Source organism: Salminus brasiliensis, chromosome 9 (assembly GCF_030463535.1).
Source record: "Salminus brasiliensis chromosome 9, fSalBra1.hap2, whole genome shotgun sequence".
NCBI classification, from domain to species: domain Eukaryota; kingdom Metazoa; phylum Chordata; class Actinopteri; order Characiformes; family Bryconidae; genus Salminus; species Salminus brasiliensis.
The window spans coordinates 38726869-38746842 of NC_132886.1; the positions used below are offsets into that span (position 1 = coordinate 38726869).

General features: G+C 41.9%; 1 protein-coding gene across 1 annotated transcript; it reads left to right on the top strand.

The window, feature by feature from the left end:
- The first annotated feature begins 27 nt into the window (after window positions 1-27).
- On the top strand, window positions 28-15189 carry LOC140562585 (Y+L amino acid transporter 2). Its single transcript, XM_072688343.1, has 10 exons — window positions 28-754; window positions 1749-2283; window positions 7178-7303; window positions 7469-7613; window positions 8825-8948; window positions 9036-9139; window positions 9893-9989; window positions 12622-12771; window positions 12868-13051; window positions 14501-15189. The coding sequence occupies exons 2-10, from the start codon at window positions 1755-1757 to the stop codon at window positions 14593-14595; spliced, it is 1554 nt and encodes a 517-aa protein (XP_072544444.1). The 5' UTR covers window positions 28-754; window positions 1749-1754; the 3' UTR covers window positions 14596-15189.
- Window positions 15190-19974: the final 4785 nt, after the last annotated feature.

Sequence of the window (19974 nt, forward strand, 5' to 3'; positions counted from 1 at the left end):
AGACTCTGCTTTTCCGCTTGGTCTGCTTACTCTGCCAGATGGTTCAGGTGATTTACTTACAGTCCCGACTTTAATAAGTGTGGTGTAGATCAGTGCTTGGGAAAATTGTACTGGGAAAGCTGGTTCATGATCAAGCTATTAAAAACCTGAGCAAGTCTTCCTGTTTGTGTTGCTATTCCTAAAGAGACCTCCGTGACCATGTCAAGTGTAAGGTTACGGTGTAGGATGAATTTCTAATGGACGCTACCAATGAAAGTGGTTTTCAGAGGATTTGGTTTAAGAGTTTGAGACCTTTTCACTGTGTCCAAACAACGAGGATTACTGACGTTGGTGTTTTCATTTAAGTTGCTCAGATTTGCATTCATGTTTATTGACCTCATTGACGTGAGCGTGCCGATCACAGCTTCCTTGATTAGTGAAAATCATTCATAAATATGTATGTGGTTTGACCCCCTTATTAAAGGGGAGGTCCTGTTCCTCTCTCTCCCTCTCCCTCTCTTTCTGTCCGTCTGTTTGTCTGTACTGACCTCCCGAAATAGACGGTGGAACTCGAGAAGCCGACTGTCCTCTGTTTGGAAAAACACCTCTGAATCTTGCAGTGATCTGGGATTGCGACACCCCTCAACACTGAAGCCGTACCTCGACAGTTCACTCTGAGACTGGAACTTCCCTCATCTGGACGTCTAGAGGAAAACTGCTTTACTGCTCAGCCAACTGTTCACTCCGTCCACTGTCACTCCTCAGAGCGTCGAAGGTAGAGAACAGCACCTGTCCTGATTTTTTGACCTGTTTTAGCTTGACCTTTACACCAGCTAGATGGTCTAATACTTGCATTGAAGCTGGAGTTTATGTGGTCTGCTGGCTCATCAGCGGTACCCATGATGAAATCTGAGATTTACGATTCCTTTTAATCACTCGGGTAAAAGAACAGCTCAGAAATACATTCATAGGGTGCTGCTTGTGTTGACCTTGTGTTTTTTATTATTTAGCCAAAGGACCTGAGAAATCATGCCTGATCTGTGAGTGTGGCTGTTTGCCAGAGCAGTACTTGTAAAGCCAGGAGTCATGCTTGTCAAAATCAACATGCTTATAAGCCTCAAACAGTGTGTGATAAGTGACACCGCAGTCCTGTGCCTTAATTATTATGTACCTAAATTATGGCAGTGCTGACTGCGAAGTATTAACCTTGAAATTTGCACAGTTTCCCCCTGACCATATGTAGTCAGTTGGTCAGTATTGTTCTAATCTGCTGTACTCGTGGCTTCACTGACAAACCTTTAAAAACTTTAGTCCCTTTAGCATGTCTTAGCTATTCAACTGCATTTGCGGTAAGGAGAAAATTATGTGCATTCGATTTTTGGAGACCTTGAAGCACAACAGGGCTGCAACTAAATTGCAACTGTTTTGATAGATGAATAATTGATTATTTTGATTGTGACTTGCTCAATTACCAAATGACTCTTATGTAGTCATCAGCTTTGCTAACTAACAAAATAGGCAATGAATATCAGTGCCTGAATCAAAAATGTACTGTTTTAATAATTTGCTAATAAATTAAACTCCTAACCTCCTTTCCTGTCAAAATACCAAAACAAGGATGTGCAAAGTAGCAGCAAAATATTCAAAAAGTAAATACATTTTTCCTTAATCCGCACATCAGTGTTGCCTTCTGGCTCTCGTGGCTCCATGTTTACAAACCATAACCTTTCTGTCTAATCAAGGAGACCTATGTCGACTCTCCTTTGCAGATTAGCATGAAGCAGAAGCTGCTAAACATGGGACGAACGATTTGCCCCCCGTCCCGGGCGGAATCGGACCTGGATCTGAAGGCTCCGGCAGGCGCCACTTCAGGTCCTCAAGGCCAAGGAGAGAAGATGGTCATGAGAAGGGAAATCTCTCTGACCAACGGTATCTGCCTCATCGTGGGTAACATGATCGGCTCGGGCATCTTCGTGTCCCCCAAGGGCGTGTTGCTCTACAGCGCCTCCTATGGGCTGTCCCTGGTCATCTGGGCTCTGGGAGGCATGTTTTCAGTTTTTGGTGCTCTGTGCTACGCAGAGCTGGGCACCACTATCACAAAGTCTGGTGCCAGCTACGCCTACATCTTGGAGTCGTTCGGTGGATTCCTGGCCTTCATCCGCCTGTGGACCTCAATCCTGCTCGTAGAGCCAGCGAGCCAGGCTGTCATCTCCTTGACCTTCGCCAACTATCTGGTAGAATCGCTGTACCCCACCTGCCAGCCGCCATACGACGCTGTGAGACTCATCGCTGCGGCTTGTCTCTGTAAGTCTAATCCAGTACCTATGTCTAACAGGCGTACACAACAAACAGGCAAAGTTCTTTATGTTAGACTTTTCCCTGAACTCTTGCTTTAATGTATGAAATATTTAATAACTAAACAAAGCTGACATTTTCAGATAAGGACATCCCCAATCCGATCCAATTTTTATTGGATTGTGTATCTGCTTTTAAGGTTCCAATTCACTTCTGATCCTTAGGTTTGCTGTAGCAAAGTGCCATCAGGTATCCTCTAAGTACTTTAATATACAAAAATCCTCATCTGCTGCAGACTACTCTAGTTTTCCTCACTGAAATTATGTCCCAGATGAACTAGACTGCTAAACAGAGCTTTATTTGAACTGATAAGTGCAGCAACATTACCGGTTAGCAGCCAAAACAAAAGCTTCTAATGCTAACTCTACATTCCACCTCAAATAGTGCTGCAGCTACAGTGTGTACATTCCAACAGCAGAGCATGTCGGAAAATATAGTGTTACTAAAAATAGTGATTCTTACTGCTGTTTGCTGTTCACAGTGGATTAGCACATTCTACCTAAGTTGTGTGGCTGTATTATTCTATACTGTAGAACAGATTGGACTGGTATCAGTAGATGGGAATGTCCTAATCAACGACTGTTTTCAGATATTAGAAAAAGTAGAGTTAAACATTATTTGTTAAGTTGTTAGTGTGGACTTGCTGAGGCATGTTTGTTGGTCAAGAGACGGGAGACAGCTGGCTGTTCGAGGCACGTGGAATTTCACTGAATGAAAACCGAGTAGGCCGAGTGGCAGATGGTTCCCTGCGAAGGTCTAGGTAAGTGCCATGTCGTGTTGTGGGTTACTGTGGTTACTGACTGCAAGAGAAGCTTTCTGCTGTAGTTTCCTGCTTTCCTGCCTTTGCCCACTGCCTTTGGAGACTCCCTATTGATTTTATCTCTGGGGGTTTTCGCACAGCAGCAGGATTTCTCGGAAGCTGGGGAATTTAAGCCTAATGTAGGAATGCCCCTTACCTTACCTGCTGTCGGACAGGCGTGACCACTGACTTCAGTCAACTGGTTTACTGAAAGATCTTGCTTTGTGAAACTCCTCTGGGCCTATCTAAGTGTTGACTGTTGTGCGTTTGTTGAGCGTTGAAGTGTGCGACCGTTCTAGGACAATAGTGCACTGTCAAGAACGAGAAAAACAAGAAATGAATGGTGCAATGCTAACAAAATTGGTAGAATTGTACATCTGAGTGAGGTTAGAGAATCAAACACTTGCCAGTTGCACTGTACCAGCCAGAGACCAGACTATTTTAGTAGCTCAGTCTTTTTGTTTGAACTTGACACTCGCTATGTTGGGAATGTAGGTGAAAGATCAACGGGATGTGACGTGATGAGTTAGTTCACAGGGGGGTATTTCACAAAGCAAGATTTTACAGCTAGCCTGATTACTCAAGCTTAAAGGTGAACACTACTAACAATAGGAAGGTCCTTCAGCTCTTCTCCTATTGGAGAGACTAGACTCTGGGTTTAAATTATCTGACTTAATTGAGAAATCTTCTCTACATCTTTGTGAACCTTCCCTTGAATTCTTTTCTCAAGCAGGTGTTAAACAGACAGGAGTAGAGATGGACTGATCAGTGTTTTTGAGGCCAGTAACAATCAAGGGCAGGGCTGGATGCCACATTAGCCTTTCCAGGTTCATGCAGGGCTTCTGTAATGTTCTGTGTATGGTCTCTCAAGATGAAACGTACTTTGCTTTATAAAATAAACCACATTTTCAAACGCTGTTGGTCTCCTAGCACCGGCTGAGAGAACCTGTGTATTCCCGAGCATGCAGAACTGCACTGTGAAGCTCAAAGTGTCGTTAGCTGCCTTTGCTAGCTCTGCTGTGTTCTGGTGCTGGGCTGAGTGATGGACAGGGATCTGATTACTGGTGTTAAAAGTCTTTACTTTGCTTCCCCAAATATTTTTATATACGTTGTCACATATATTGTTGTCTAAATATTTGAGCCAAGTCGGTTTGCCATCAGCAGCCGGGGTCTGAGAGAGCACAGTCGGCAGTGTTCTCTCCGGGCAGGTAGATGGCACTCTCTTCCCTCACCACTCTTAAAGTGATGTTGGCCAGCACAGGCATCTGTTAGCAGGTGGGTGGAGCTGGGGACTTCTCTGTGTGTCGGCAGTCTAGCTTTGCATGTATTGGAAGAGTCCTTACCCTCCTGCTGTTGGGAGCATTGCAATGGGAGCTAGGGGCAGTTATGAACGGGTAGGATCATTGGCAGCACCAGGTTGGGAGAAAAAGGGAATATAAAAGTCCTATACCTAAAAAAAAAAAAAAGTCAGACTGGAAAAATTCAGAGTGGATTTCAACTAACATAAAAGGATCATATGATCTAACCAGCTTGGAGTGCATATTTGGATTGAAAATTGACTGGTGCTGATGCAGATATGCATGATCAGTCTTTCCTCCCTAGATGGAAGGTTGTAATTTTTGAGTGTGTTGATCATAGCTTTCAGTGATCGAAACGGAGGGAGTTTCCCTCAGTCATTTACTCTTTTAGTCATCTCGCATGTTAACAGAGGTCAAGGCCTGTCCCTCATAAAAACATGGAATATGTTTCGGTGCTGTGAGGCAGATGTTTTCCTTTCTCTTTCTTGTTTAGAAGCTGGTGCCGAGCCAATGTTCTCTCTGCTGACGGAATGGAGAATAAGCTGTCCTGCCAGTACATGCATCTTGCACTGTCACGCTTAAACAGCATTAGTTAGAGAGTCTAGATCTAGAGTATCTAGGCCAGAGCTCACAGATTATTCATGAAGCCATGGTCAGTAAGGATTGTGTGTGTTCTTGTGCGCATACAGTTGGTTTGCCATAGACCTTACGATCATCAAATATCCTCTCGTTGATTGGATTAGATAATATGCAGAGTGGATGAAGTTTACACCCACATTGGTGGGAAAGGAGGGTGTTTAGGGGAGTTAGGATGATTCTAAGGGTCCTAAAAGGGGTACAGTCTAGTATCTTTTCATGGGGCCCAAAATACTTGGCTGCGCCCCTGCCTGGACCTACTGAGCTTAACTAATAACTATTTTAACTATACTAATTTTGACCGAGTGTTTGTTTTAACTGGCGTGACTTTTTAAGCGTTATGGTTCAGGTTTAGATGCCCAGGAAATGGAAATCTCATGCATATGCAAATATCACACATGACTCGACGCCAATCAGATCTGTGCGTAATGATGAAGTTAATTCAGATGCTCTAAAAAGAGAAAAGTGGAGCAAAAACTGAGCTTTTAATCAGGAATGGACTCATACATGTTTACTCTTAGCTCTAAACCAGTATGGCTCTCATGTTCAGAGACCGTGGTCATTATTAAATACAGTGATGCCAAGAGTACAAGGACTATGAGAAGAGTTCAGAAGCTCTTTATTTTAAGATGCGCATTTTATTTTGAAATTTCACTTGTAATTAGAAAAGAATGTATTTAGTGTGTTTTTAGAGTGGTTTTTAGAGTGTTTTAGTCATAATTTATCCAGTTCAGCGTGAAAACCGACAGTAAATGTTATTGAAATACTGAATTATTGTTATATAGTTAGTTGTTGACGACATAAATTGTTAATATATAACTACTAAGCTGTTACAGTACACAGGACATGGCACTAAATCAATGCTAGAAAGACATTATGATGTCCTCTAACTGGACCTTCTCACAGGTTACTCACAAAGCCATGGTCAGTGAAGATTAAGTGTATTGTTGTACATATTTAATGGGTTTGCTGTAATCATGATGATCTTCAGATATCCTCTCGTTGATTGAATTAGATCATTTCCAGAGCGGATGAAGTTTACACCATGTTCTTGCCTAAGAAAGCTAAGAATTGCTAAGTGTAAGTGTCATAATGTGACCCAGACACAGTCTTATCCGAACCTGGACCTATAACCGATAAAACTATTGAACAATTTAATTTTGACGTTTGTTTTTTTTTTTTTGTCACTTTTCTACCCTTTTACAGTTCAGGTTTAGAGGCCCAGGAATCTTATGCGTCGTAAATGGACAGTAATTTCGAGTGGGACTGTGAGACAAGTTCTTTTCAAAGCATTCTTCAAAGCATTTTTTTCAAAAGCATTCTGAGTGTTTGTTATTCATAATTTGTCCAGATCAGTGTGAAAACCGACAGTAACTGCTATTAAAATACTGAATTATAGTTTTTATAGTTTTTGCGATTAGATTTTATGTTCAGTTGTTAAGGACATAAAATGTTAATGTATAACTACTAGGCTGTTTCAGTATGCAGGATATGGCACTGAATCAATGCTAGTTAGATATTATGATGTTCTAAACCTTGGCACTGAATCAATGCTAGTTAGATATTATGATGTTCTAAACCTTGGCTCTCTAACCAGACCTTACTGAAGTTTGATTAAATATCTCTGGTTTATAGGACTTCCTTTACTCGTTTGTCCGTTCAATATTGACATCTGTGTTGTAATAAAACAGTGCATCTTTCACAATGCTACCTTTTTAATAGGATACCAACGTAATTTATGTAATTATTAGATTAGAGAAGTCATTTTGGAATGTTTGTCCTTAGTGTTTCACACTTTAAAGGGAAATTTTTTTCAAATTTTCCAAATTTTCCAAGTTTTCAAATGGACCAAATTTCTAAAAATAATGAAGCTATGAATTACACAATTACATGACAGTATGGTTTGATTAGTGTCTTGTTCTCAAACGTTTTGCAATCTATTATCAGATTAGATGGAGTTCGGGATTTCAGTAATGGAGCTTTTAATCAACTGTGCTGTGAACCATCCTGACTCAGCAAATTTCTCTGTAATTGCATCACCAGTTCTGAAGGAATTTTCCTCAAGTCACTGCATAGCTTGATCTTAATGATGGTGAACTTTCTGTCTCAGGTATGTTGATCTTCATAAACTGCGCCTATGTGAAGTGGGGCACCCTGGTTCAGGACATCTTCACTTACACCAAGATCATGTCCCTCATCCTCATCATTGCAGTCGGTGTCATCCAGATAATTAGAGGTAAAGAGAGCGAGAGATACACATAACTTGCTGTGTTGCACATTGTTTGCACCAGGGTTCCTAAACCTGACCTTGGAGATCCCTAATTGAGGGATCTTTCTTCCTCTTTGAGTCTTTCTTTCTTTCTGTCTCATTTTGTCTCCTCCCCCTTCACTTGCACTACAGGTGAGACCAAGAACTTCGAGAATCCATTTGAAGGTTCCTCCATGGAGGCTGGCAGCATCGCGCTGGCCCTCTACTCGGCCCTGTTCTCCTATTCCGGCTGGGACACGCTCAACTTCGTCACAGAGGAGATTGTGAATCCAGAAAGGTGCTAAAATCATAACTATGATCTAGTTAGTATACAACTGCTTTCAGAGACCTACTTTAACTCTAAAGCAGATACATGACGTATTAAATGGAACCCTTGCATTTAAAAAAAAAAAAAAAAAAAAGCGTGAAAAAGCTGCTAAAGCTGATCTTGAATCATATATTTGAGTTAAATTAGAAATTGAGCTGTTTCTTGTTTCTCGAGAGAGACAAAAAGCAACCGTTCGACACCACAATAAAAACCTAGTGTGTTTTACATCTGGGAGCGCATGTGCTCATTATTAACCCTTTAGCAGGTACAGTCCGACCAGTGGGATTTACTGTGGCTGGTCCCTGATTGTATGATATGGTCCCACAGCTTTCCCAGCAAACAGTGTCTCTCTACAGTGCTGCTGAACGCAACACCCTCACAAAGCAAAATAATCTTTGTTACCATTTGAGGTGTAACTGAATATTCTGCTGAATACTCCTGACTGCAGCTCGTCACATAACCTTAGTTTCAAACATTTCAAACATCAGTCATTTATACCAGTTTAAACAAACACTGCTTCTGGTTGGAGTTACTCTCCATTTCATGCTTAAATTCTGTTGAAATCTTAATTCTGTTTTCCACCTTAAATGGTGCAGAAGCTGCAGCTTTAAGGATGTTTTAGGGTGGAATAGAAATGTAATGCTGCAAGAAAAGTGCACAGTACTCTTCAGCTTGTTTCTATCTTTAAAATGTATTTTCTCAAGCAAATATAATATTTTATATCAGTTAGAACTAGTGAATACATGAATCCAAGGCATGAGGAATCACCTCTTTATTAAAACAGGCAAAAATATATATTAATAAGATATAAAAACAGGATTACTATATTAATAAGAAATACCACAGGAAACCTGATAGTTTGCGCAGTAACTGCCCGCTGATACCCCACAGTGGTTGTGCCAAAAGAACTCCCTCTGTGAGGACAGTCACAGAACTCGCTTGTGAAAGGGTTAATGAACCATGCACATCAGTAATCAGCACAGAAGTGCAAAAATAAATGTAGACCTTTTATAATGAAAAATATTTAGTATTTAGTACAAAACTCACTGCTGTCACTGAACATTAATGATCAGATTAGGCCCATGGTTTACTTACTGCATTATACAGTATATAGAAATTGCTGGTTTGAGATTTAATCAGCATTGTCAGTTGCATTAATTGTTTTTTGTGCTTGCTTACAGGAACTTGCCTCTAGCCATTGCCATTTCCATGCCGATAGTAACAATCATCTACCTGCTGACAAATGTGGCATACTATGTGGTGCTGGATATACCTTCATTCATGGCTAGTGATGCGGTTGCTGTGGTACGTGCCAGTTCAACCGCCCTCCAGCTTCTTAGTTAACTGATGCGGACACTGATCAATTAACCTAAACTTCATCTCCTTCTACAGACGTTTGGGAATCAGGTGCTGGGGCCCATGAACTGGATCGTTCCTATTGCTGTGGCCATGTCCTGTTATGGAGGACTCAATGCCTCGATCATCGCTGCCTCAAGGTAACCCCTTCAGCTTCTACAGAGTGCAATCAATTTTACTGCTGAAAGAAAAGTTACAAAAAAAACTCCATAAAAATAACAGTGGGTAGACAATGAAAAATAACAGTTATGAAGAAATGCTGAAAAATTCAAATTTGCAAAGCTAGAGAAATCTCTTTCCCAATGCATATTAAATCCGGCATCTGGTTATTTGCTGAAGGCAGAAACCCTCAACAAACAAGCTCTGAAAGTAGTTCATGGCAAGACATCAAAAGAAAGATAATGTAATTTGTACCGAATAGCAATAATTTACTTTAATTAATTTGACCCAATATTTGCACTCATATGAAAATAAGAGCGTAATTCTAAAACTCAGTTTTTCCCATTTTATAAAGTGTATATTCCCATTGAGTAACTTCTATAAAGGATTCAGTAACTGAATGATTTAGGGATTAAAGGTGTTAAATAAGGGCCAAAATGCCACATGACCTTCATCTGGGGTTTAAGTCGTAATTCATGTTTATGTGACCATTTTATCTCTTTTCCTTAAGATTAAACCAGCTGGTTTTGCTACAGTGGCTTTAACATTGATATATGTAAACAACATGGTTTCTATATATGGTTTCGAGTGTAAAGCATTTGGAAAATCTTTGTTTTTCAAAAGGATTCCCATGTTTTTTGCTATATATGCCATTTCAAACTATTTATTAGAGTATACCAGCTTCTTTTGTGAATCTTTGTACAGTTGTCTCTTTTTCCATTCTCTTGTGGCAGGTTGTTCTTTGTGGGGGCGAGAGAAGGCCACCTCCCCGACAGCCTGAGTCTGATCCATGCTGAGCGCTACACTCCTGTTCCTGCACTTCTCTTCAATGTAAGTCTGAATGTCTGAGTTCCTGAGCTTTATCAGTGGTCCTCAGATTCCTGCCATTTCTGTTTTCTACATGCTGGGAATGTTATATGACCATTCAACTGTGGAAAAGGTGCCTGGTTATTACATACACCTAACTTAACCTACCTTCTGTCTGTTATATCTGGTAAATCATATAACCTGTCATAGAGGTGTGCTTTCTAGCTATACCGTTAAAGACCGTATCCCAGCTGTTGCTGCACTAATGATTACCACCATCTACCCTGGCCATCAGTGGAAGGGACCTCCATAGTACCATTGCTGGCAAGATATTATTTGGGTGGGGGACCATTTTCAGTGCAGCGGTCACCCTGACATGGTGGTGGCATGCATCCCGGTCATAATACACCAGTCTTATGTCTGGATGCTTTTGGACATATCATGTATCTGGTCAGTCTGTGTTGGTCAGTGTCCATTGATGGGTCAGAGAGTGGCTGGCAAATTTGTAAACAGGTAATGTCTCTCTATAGTACCTTTATGTGGCAGGTGTATCTAATAAACAGGCTACTCTGCTCGTGAAATGCCTTGTATTATTATTCATGGCACTGACAGCAGATTGAGAATGGTCTTCAGAGGCTGGTTTGCAAGTTTGGCAGTCAGTGTCCCACGTGTTCCCCACAGTCATACTTTGGCAGACAGAGCCAGCTAAACTTGCTCACCATCCGGGTGAGGGCGACGGCCAGTCTGCCCCTTCTCAGGAGGAAACGGCTACTGCTCCAGTAAGCGTTTGTGCCTTCTCGGTTACAGCGGTTTCTTTCCTTGAAGGGGCGGGGGGAAGAGGGCCTCCACGTCTCCCCTCCTGAGCCCATCATGTTGATCTCCTGGAGGGCAACTTCTATTCTTGGTGCCGTGGTTTAAATCCAGAATGCCGTGCACTAATCCGTTCCGCTTCCTTCCATGTTTTGGATTGTGGGTTGATTCCACTGTCCCAAAACCTCCCTTATTATGCAGAGATTATCAGAGTGAAGATAATGTGGTCCATATTCAGTCAGGAAGTGGAGCAGCTTGTTTTGGGGTAAACACCAGTCCCTGAGTGTCCATATGTGAGTCTTTTGGCTGCAGGGAACCCTTACTGGACCACTGTGATTTTGTCTCGAACAGTTATTGTGCCACATTTCATTTTGCAGTGATGCTCTACCTTTCCTGTGTTATAAAACATCCTGTGTTATAAATCCATGGCACCCCTTTCCTTTACAACACACACACACACATTTATTTATTTTTTAACTTAAATATTTACACAATTTTCTCTCCAATTTTGCTGAGCCAATTAACCTACCCACCTATAGGATGCCCCCTATCACTTGCAATGCTCCAGAAATAAGAAAGATTAGGACAAGCACATGCCTCCTCCGATAAATACATTTTGAAAGTGCCAGATCCTCAACCCTGATACATCAGCTGACAGATGCATGGCCATTGTCACAATGAGAGTGATGAGTGGCCAGAGCACCATCTACCCACCCAGAGAGAGCACGGCCAATTGTGCTCTCTCGGGCTTCGGCTGATGATGGCAAAGCAGCGAGACCTGTGATTCGAACTTGCGATTCTTGGGCCATAGTGTCAGCGTCATGGAGCCCTTCCACATTATTTTTTTTTTTGTTCATCTGTTTAATAAACTGTTAAGCTACTGTCACGCTGGGGTTTGTCTGCGAATACTTGCGTGCACACTTTCACATCGAGTTTAACTTGATGTGTTCGATTTTTACATGGATTACAAAATTCAACACAAGTTAGAGGAGGCATTGTACACAGTCATTCGGGGGTTGGTTTCTTCAGGGGTTTCTAGTAGTTTTGATGGAGCGTTAGCTGGTTTGTGAAACTGCTAAACTCAAATGAAGGACTGTTTACACCGCTCACAACCATGGACATTTAGCAAGGCCATGTGAAATGCAAAAACCCGGTGTAAGTGTGGCTTTAGACCGGATTTTTCTAAAGTTTGTGAGTAATCATGATAAATAATCATAAACCTGATATTAACCTAAATAATCACAAGAAGCCCTAACTGATGCATTTATAGTGCACCAGCAGCTCACTGTAAACAAGGTCCTCAGTTCTTCAGGTTCTCTCATATTTTGAACCCAAAAGACATTTCTATGCCTGATGTACAAAATGTACACATCTAAATTACTAAGTATTTGTGTAGGACACAATGTTCAGGAGCCACCTTTCATGTTTTTCAAGTCCTGTTAGCAATAGCCTAATTGGAAGGAGCTCCTCTCTCTCTCATGCTGTGCCTCTCCTCCTCACCTGTTTGTTTTCAGGCCTTTCCAGACTAGTGATGCCTAAAGCTGCTGTATGCGATAGTTTACTGAGGTTGTCCTCCACCCTTCCCTTGTCCACTGGTCACCATGGCAACTTTCTCCTAGTTGTTAAGAAGGCCTGCCGGGCCTCTTGTTTACGTCTCTCGTGGGCCATCTTACCTGAAAGACCCACATGAGGCACTTTAGCATAGCTCTGTTGTTTATCTCCAGTGTTGCTCTTATTTCCAGCGGTGGCTGCAATGTAGACTGTGAAGGGTTATAAGGCCTCTAGTAATGGACCTTAGTTTCTCCATGAGATCTCACTGGGTTCCATACATGTTTGTGTTTTCTAGGGCGTGATGGGGCTGATCTTTCTGTGTGTTGAAGACGTGTTCCAGCTCATCAATTATTTCAGCTTCAGCTACTGGCTGTACGTGGGTCTGTCTGTTGCTGGCCTAATCTACCTACGCTACACACAGCCAGACAGACACAGGCCTGTCAAGGTAGTGAATTAGTTCGTACAGTCTCTCAGTCGGTGCGGGAGAATCTGATTACTCCTGATTACTCCAAATTCCTCTCTGCCTTCTCCTCTCTTTCAGCTTACCCTGCTCTTCCCGTACATCTACTGCGTGTGCAGCCTGTTCCTGGTCATCGTGCCTCTCTACAGTGACACAGTCAATTCCCTCATAGGCATAGCTATTGCCCTGTCTGGTGTGCCAGTGTACTACTTGTGTATTTACTTACCAGAAGAAAGGAGGCCGAAGTGGGTCAGTCGGCTTAATGGTAAGAAATAATTGCTGTTTTCCCCAATAAATTCGGAACCGTTTGTCCTTTTTGAGAGCTCTGTAGTATTGAAGGGTGTTTGTGCTGCTGAGTCATGTTTTTTGTTGCCTATGTGAACACGCCCGACAACCTCAGACCCCTGAGAGACCCACAAGTGAACCAAACTTGGGCCACCTCCAAAAGTAGTCTCAGTATGACTCATTAGTGGCCCAGACTGTGGTTTGATTGGCTTGATTGATTTGATTGGTTCGGGCCTTAGAAGTAGAAACAGCCCCAATGTGAGTCTTCCAGCACTTAAACTACTCAGGAGAACTACTCCCCATAGGTTTGCATTATCTCACAGTAGCGATGCACTAAATATCCTACAGCCAAAATTATTTGGCAGAAAGGTAAGAGACTGGAAATTAAATAAATTGGTAAAACAAAATATTTTTAAGTTGACAAGTTTATGTATTTCAGTTATTTTATTTACCAGAGGTGTGAGAAAATTATATATTGAAGTATCACAATATTTTGTTTTATAATACTATATCAATTCTCAAAAACACAGTATTTGTTATTAATTAATGTAAATATTGGTATCAGACAGTGGTTCGTGTAGTGGTGTGTTTAAACCCTGACCACTAGATGGCAGTGTTGCACTCAGGTGTTGGATCCCACTGTTCTGTTTGGGTAAAATGCGTATCCCAGGTTCTTGCCAATACACATAAATGGAGTTATGCAATAACTCAAAATTTGGAGAAGGACCACGCCCATACTCCTCCCCTCCTGGTAAAAAAATCCAATGATGCTCTTTCTGATTGTCTGACTTCAGGTCCCATCAGGTCAGATCCCCCCCAGAACTCCAGCTCAATTTCTTGAGTTCCCCTTCCTTGTCTCAGCCAAGCGTGCGTGATCCGCACTTTGCAAATTTAGTGTTAGTAGCAGTCTCAATTTTGTCTGCCCTTAGTAATAAACAAGCAACTCTCAGCAGTTCATAAAAAGCCTGTCTCAGCAGTGACTTGGCAGATTGTGAGCTTGAAGACTTCCCCTTCTCCTTCCTCTTCCTTAGCAGCTCAAGAAAAGCATATTGTGACATACGGAGAGGTCATTTATTTACCGTGAGTATTGATATGCCCCGTGCTAAACACCAGCTGAAGGTTAATAGTGAAGGTTAAGGATTAGAGTTCTGCCTGAAAACCTGCCTTCAGACCTGAGAGTCTAAGACTCCTTGGGTAAGACCAGCTGGACTGGTGTGATTTAGGAAGTTAATTGAGCTGCTTTTCATCCATTTGCTTCTTCAAAACACTGCAGAGCTCTGTATGACCAATTATGACCACAATGTAGTTCTGAGTGGTGAGAATTCGGAGTACCCACACCACTGATTTAATACCTGTGTTGTCTCCTCTTTCCTCTTATTTTACATGCTCGCTCACTCACTCTCTGTCTTTCTCATCTTTCCTGTGCCAGCCACCGTCACCAAATACACCCAGATCATGTGCCACTGCTGCCTAACTGACCTGGACGTGGAGCCAGAGAACCCGACGGAGAGCAAGAGTCAGTAATCTCAACACCCAGGGATTGTATACTTTTGATATCGACGAGCTTCCACAGTGGACATGATCATTGGCGCACTGTGTTGCCGGCTCCTGAAAGTACGGTTTTGTTCTTGTCCAGTGAGGCGCTGGGATATTTTTTATTTATTTATTTATTTTTTTTAGGTCATTTGGTTCTCCAGTTACTCGCTTGCACGTTGGCTGGTATTTAGAGTATTTATTTTCCCCTATTTTTTTAAAAAATGACTCAGATTGAAAATATCTCACGTCTCTTTGTTTCAAGGCTTGAACACAGCCCTTGGTGCGACTCCACCAGACCAAAAAGGACAGTACTTGGTAACAAGTGCGTTAAGCTATTTTAACCCATACTGATCTTCAGATGTAGGGAAAGACTAGATGAGGAGCACAACTCGACGAGAACCTGCTGGACATGCACTGTACGTATCTCTCATGATCTCAGTCACTTTCTGCTGTATTTGTACATGTTGTACTGTTTGAGAAGGGTGTTTTAATCTTGTCAAGCTCTTTTTGTAACACTGATTTCTTTGACATGCACAGTTTTCTACTATCCGACTAAAAGCACTTTTGAGAAATGTTTCTTCATATCTGTACTTTGGGTCTTTCTGTCATCACTGTGGGGAGTTTAGTAGCATCCTGTAGCATCCGATGAACCAGAGACTTATTTGTGTGGACTGTTCATCACATTTACATGATATACCAACCATAAGCAGCTACGTAAGTAGGCACTGAAGAAAAAAACCCAGAACCTCATGTTTTACCAGGTCCACTGAGTGTTATGAGCCAATAGGCTTCTTTCCAGATCTTACACCGTTGATTGGCTCCCCAGGTTAGACTACATGTACATGTTATTAACATCAGCGATTAGTCGGTCAGATCTTTTGAATAGGTCATTGGTTCTCCAGTCTGGGGGTGGGATCCAAATGAACTTTCATAAGTGATTAGACCAATACCCATTCAGTGCGTAGGTTGAGATCAGATTTGACAAATTCAGGACATTTTGAGATTAAATATGTTCATTATATTAAACCTATACCCATTCAGTACACATGTTGAGATTAGATAAGGCCAATTCCTTTAGATTCGGCCCCAACATAAGGAGCCTTGGGTGGGGCCATCTTTCCCCAAATTATCCAAGTGGTGTATAAAGTATTAATTTCCCCCTTCAAAAATATACATTCTGACAGAGCTTCATAATGGACGAGTATAGACAGGCCAATAACGTGCCCTAGTCTGCTTTACTTTCCCAGATGCTTCTGGCTTAAAATAGATTGCTACTAAGGCCTTCCAAGAGCTCCTGTGGCTGACACCTAATATTATATTGTCTGCTTCATGGCTGTAGTCCCCCTCTATGTTTCTTTTATATTAGATTCTAGAATCTAATTTATATAAAATTAGATGACATTATCTGTTCGGACACAAAATCAGACAGGATGCACACTCACAGACTTTGGAATAACTGACTTTCATTTTTTCCCTTCAGAACGTTAAGAAATTGAGTTGGTCACACGTTCCTTCCTGCAGGGAACTCCCATAAAACCATGATTTTGCTGGACCATATCTCTGAGTAATCCACCATGTTACTCTTGACGTCTTTTTCTTTCTTTTTTTTTTTTTCTTTTTTTTTTTGACTCATTCACAGCATGTGCATAAGTCAGAGTTCAGGTCAGCAGTTTATTACAGGGGGGGGGGGGCTAGCTGACCTGTAATGCTCTGAGAGAAAGAGGAACCTTAGACCTTCTTGTACGCCACCTCTGACCAATCTGGGTCACAGAGGTCCAGAGAGATTATTAGCACTCAGTGACTCAGCAAAAATTCTAGAAGCTGTTGGGTAATTTTTAAGAGCAGTACAATGGACAGGAAACTGACCTGTATCTGACCTCAAGTTGGAGCATGGTAATAGATGCTGAGGCGATTAGCAAAGTCATGGTTGTCTACTGAGAACATTGTGAGTAATAGTGACCAGTGCAGGACGCCATCCGTGTTAACAGGGTTAGGTCATTATATACTATATGTCCAAATGTTTGTGGACCCCCTTTCTAATGAATTTATTCAGCTACTTTAAGTGACACCTATAGCTGTCCGCAGCTTTTCTAGCCCTTATAGAGAACCACTGCCAATTGAATAGGACTCTCTGGAGCAGGTAAACATGAGCCTATTGGCACCATGCCTCCTAATACCAGGTGTGGGCTATAGAGGGTTATAAAGCCCCCCAGCAGTAAGCTGTGGAGCAGTGGAAGAACTGTGTTCTCTGGAATGATGGATGGTGCTCTATCCAATACTTCTGGGATGAGATGAGGTGATGATGGTGATCATTCATCCTGATCTCACTAATGCTGGTAATTACAAATTACCTACAGCAGGGCTTCAACATCTAGAGGCCTTCTTCACAGGGCAGTAGAAACTGTTACTCCCATGAAAGCAGGATCAAGTCTTAATTTAGGATGAACTGAGCAGGTGTCCCAATACTTTTGTCCATATTGTGTATTTGAACACCAGTACAACTCACTGGTGTAATCTTACTCTACCGCCTCGGTCCACAGGCTGCTTTCATTTTAGATGCTGCTTCTGGATCTCTCCGCTTGTGCAGAAATGCACCATGTAGCGCTGTCCATGAGGGGGCGCGCAAACTGTGATGTGTATTGATTCAATTGGTGTTAAAGTGACACTTCTTGACTGCAGGGGGAGCCCAGGAACAGGCATACAGGTACTATAGACTGCATTTATTGAGTATTTAAATTGTTTGATGTATAGCTTATATGTAGTATATAGTTATATGTGTCTTTTGGGTTATTGTGAAAAATGCAGACTGATGGGGAAGAGGGAGGGCCGTCCTAACCATCAAGAAAGGGCTTGACCCGTTATACTCTGGGACTTCCACCCACGGATGGCTGTCATCACCAGGGATCCAACCAACAATCACCTGATTACATATTTTAAATCAGGCCTTAGTGTGTATACCTGCCACTTCATAAACATGTCAAACACTGGATGAGTAAAATACCTTTTAGATTCATTTTACCTTTTATATTAATTTGTCATTTTTATAATGCTACTTTTTAATTAATAATGTATCCAGTGGGAATCTTACCCATGCAGCATACACAGGAAAAGAGATTACTATTAAACACTGCCAAACACCATGAAAAACAGGTGATCAAGGTTTCTGATCCAGGTCTTCATAGCTTTGTCAATTTTTTTACAGTGAGACGAATGTACTCCGGAGGGAAAGACGCCAGATACTAAAAATTAAGAGACCAAAAAAAAATCATTAACTTTGGTGCAAATCTTAATCTTAATGAGAAGAACTAGATAGCTGCCAAAACTGAGGACCATAGCTTAATACCTGCTGCAGAAGCTGCTCAACCACTGTGGTGTTCAGCTCCCTGAAACATTTGGCATGGATCCTCAGCCCTGCTACCACTGGGAGATCTGAGGGAGGGGGGGGGGCACATTTATTAAAAGTCTTTAAACGGACTACTGCATTCAGTTAAAGGAGCATTTTGGCCTAAAGAAAAGAAAAATTGAAATTGAAAAATTGCCATAAAAGTCTCTTTAACTCTAACAGCACTTCTTTCACCTTAGCAACCTTGACCGCTACAGTCAGCGCGCAATGAGTCTCGGGATATGTTGGCTGGCGAAGGATCTACCAGTTGGATTAGTCATTGCCCTGGGAAATAAGGGTGTGTTTTTCAGGACTAGTCGCACTCGGTACAAGGAAGCTGTCCGTGAACTGGGACTCCTCGGCTTAAATCCGAGAAGTTTATTTAAGTATCTGAGAAATCTCAGTATATTTTTCTACTGTCTGCAGTGCATGGATCATCCACCAGGGGGCAGAAAACATGTATTTGATTTTGTTGTATTTAATTCTTATTATTTATTTTTTTATATATACATTATTTCATCATTTTTCCAAGTAATTTTGTACTGTTGCAGAGGTCTCAAAAACTCGATGTATCAAAGATGATACCCTTGGCTTTAAAGCGTTAACGCAGAAGCTCTTTTAACCTTTAAGGTGCATCGTCGGGAGTTTTTTTTGGGGGTGTTTGTCTTTAAACTGAAAAACTTTGCTCTAGACACAACTCCAGCCCACTGTAGGAGAAGGGTAAGTATGCTTACAACACATGTAGGGATGGATCTCATTGCTTTAGAGCTAATCTCGAAGGTTCAACTGACTGGGGAAGTTCCCTGATGCTTGATGGATAGAGCTGAGCTGCCCGGAGTTTTGTGAGAACTTCTGTGAGAGTGTGGGTGTGGACGTACCGGGCGACTGTGTTGAGGGCCCCAGGGTTGTGGAGGAAAGTCCAGGGAGCGTCTGAGATTCTTGTATTGGAATGGAGGAGTTTGACACCACCATGCCCACTGCAAATGACAACCATCAGGTCGATCAGAATTCCAACACACTTATTATTACATTATTAGTTAATAGGTAAAGCAGGTAAGGCCTCAGGCTCGGGGGTTGGGGGTATGTGTAACTGTATTAAAAAAAATAAAACAAGCTTAAAAGAAACTCTACACTCACTCCACACAGCTCTGGAGCTTCTCAGTGGACTAAACACAGCTCAATGGTGGTGACTGGTTTGTCCTACAAAACCCCTTTGACACATGAAACCCAAACCCAACCCGAATGTTGAGAATCTGCTTCCTCTGAAACTTGTAGACGTATCTGTTGTTTCACGGCCACTGAAGCAACAGCAGTTTCTGTCTGATCTATTGAAATATGATCTACTCTATAATTGTTGTATGAAGTTTAACACTGATTTAGCTCGTTAATTCCAAACATTCACTTTCTTACTTTAAAAAGTATAAAAAAATGTTTAAGTAGCTACTAGTGATGTGGGGAGAGAGCCAGGCCAACTGTGCTCTCTCTGGGCCTCGGCTGCCCATGGCTAGCAGCATGACCTGGATTCGAACCAGCAATCTTCTGATCCTAGTGACAACAGCTTAGTCCACTGGACCACCCAGGACCCCATTGATAGATCCAGCTCTGTTATATAGAGGGTGGTTTGAATCCCGGTCATGCTGCTAGATCTATAGATCATAATAGATAATAGAGGTGGCTCTATTGATGGGGCCCTGGGTGGTCCAGTGGACTAAGCTGTTGTCACTTGGATCAGATGGTTGGTGGTTTGAATCCTGGTCATGATGCTAGATCCTCCAGATCATTAGAGCTCCTACTACAAACCTTTATCTGGACTCTCTGATGAGATGTCCATCAGTAAAAGCAAGGAATCCCAGTAAAGCAGACATTCAATACGTTCTTATTATCTGAGAAGTTCCACCCAATCCTGGAGAGAGCAAGGCCAGCAGCATGACTAGGATTTGAATCAGCAACCTTCTGATCATATTCACAGCACCTTAATCCACCAG

What these genes read in the sequence shown, in the direction of transcription:
- LOC140562585 (XM_072688343.1), top strand. Translation starts at nt 1,755, where the DNA reads ATGAAGCAGAAGCTGCTAAACATGGGACGAACGATTTGCCCCCCGTCC. An exon ending in GAGATTGTGAATCCAGAAAG is followed by an intron (nt 7,614 to 8,824) that starts GTGCTAAAATCA and finishes GCTTGCTTACAG; the next exon opens with GAACTTGCCTCTAGCCATTG. An exon ending in TCGATCATCGCTGCCTCAAG is followed by an intron (nt 9,140 to 9,892) that starts GTAACCCCTTCA and finishes CTCTTGTGGCAG; the next exon opens with GTTGTTCTTTGTGGGGGCGA.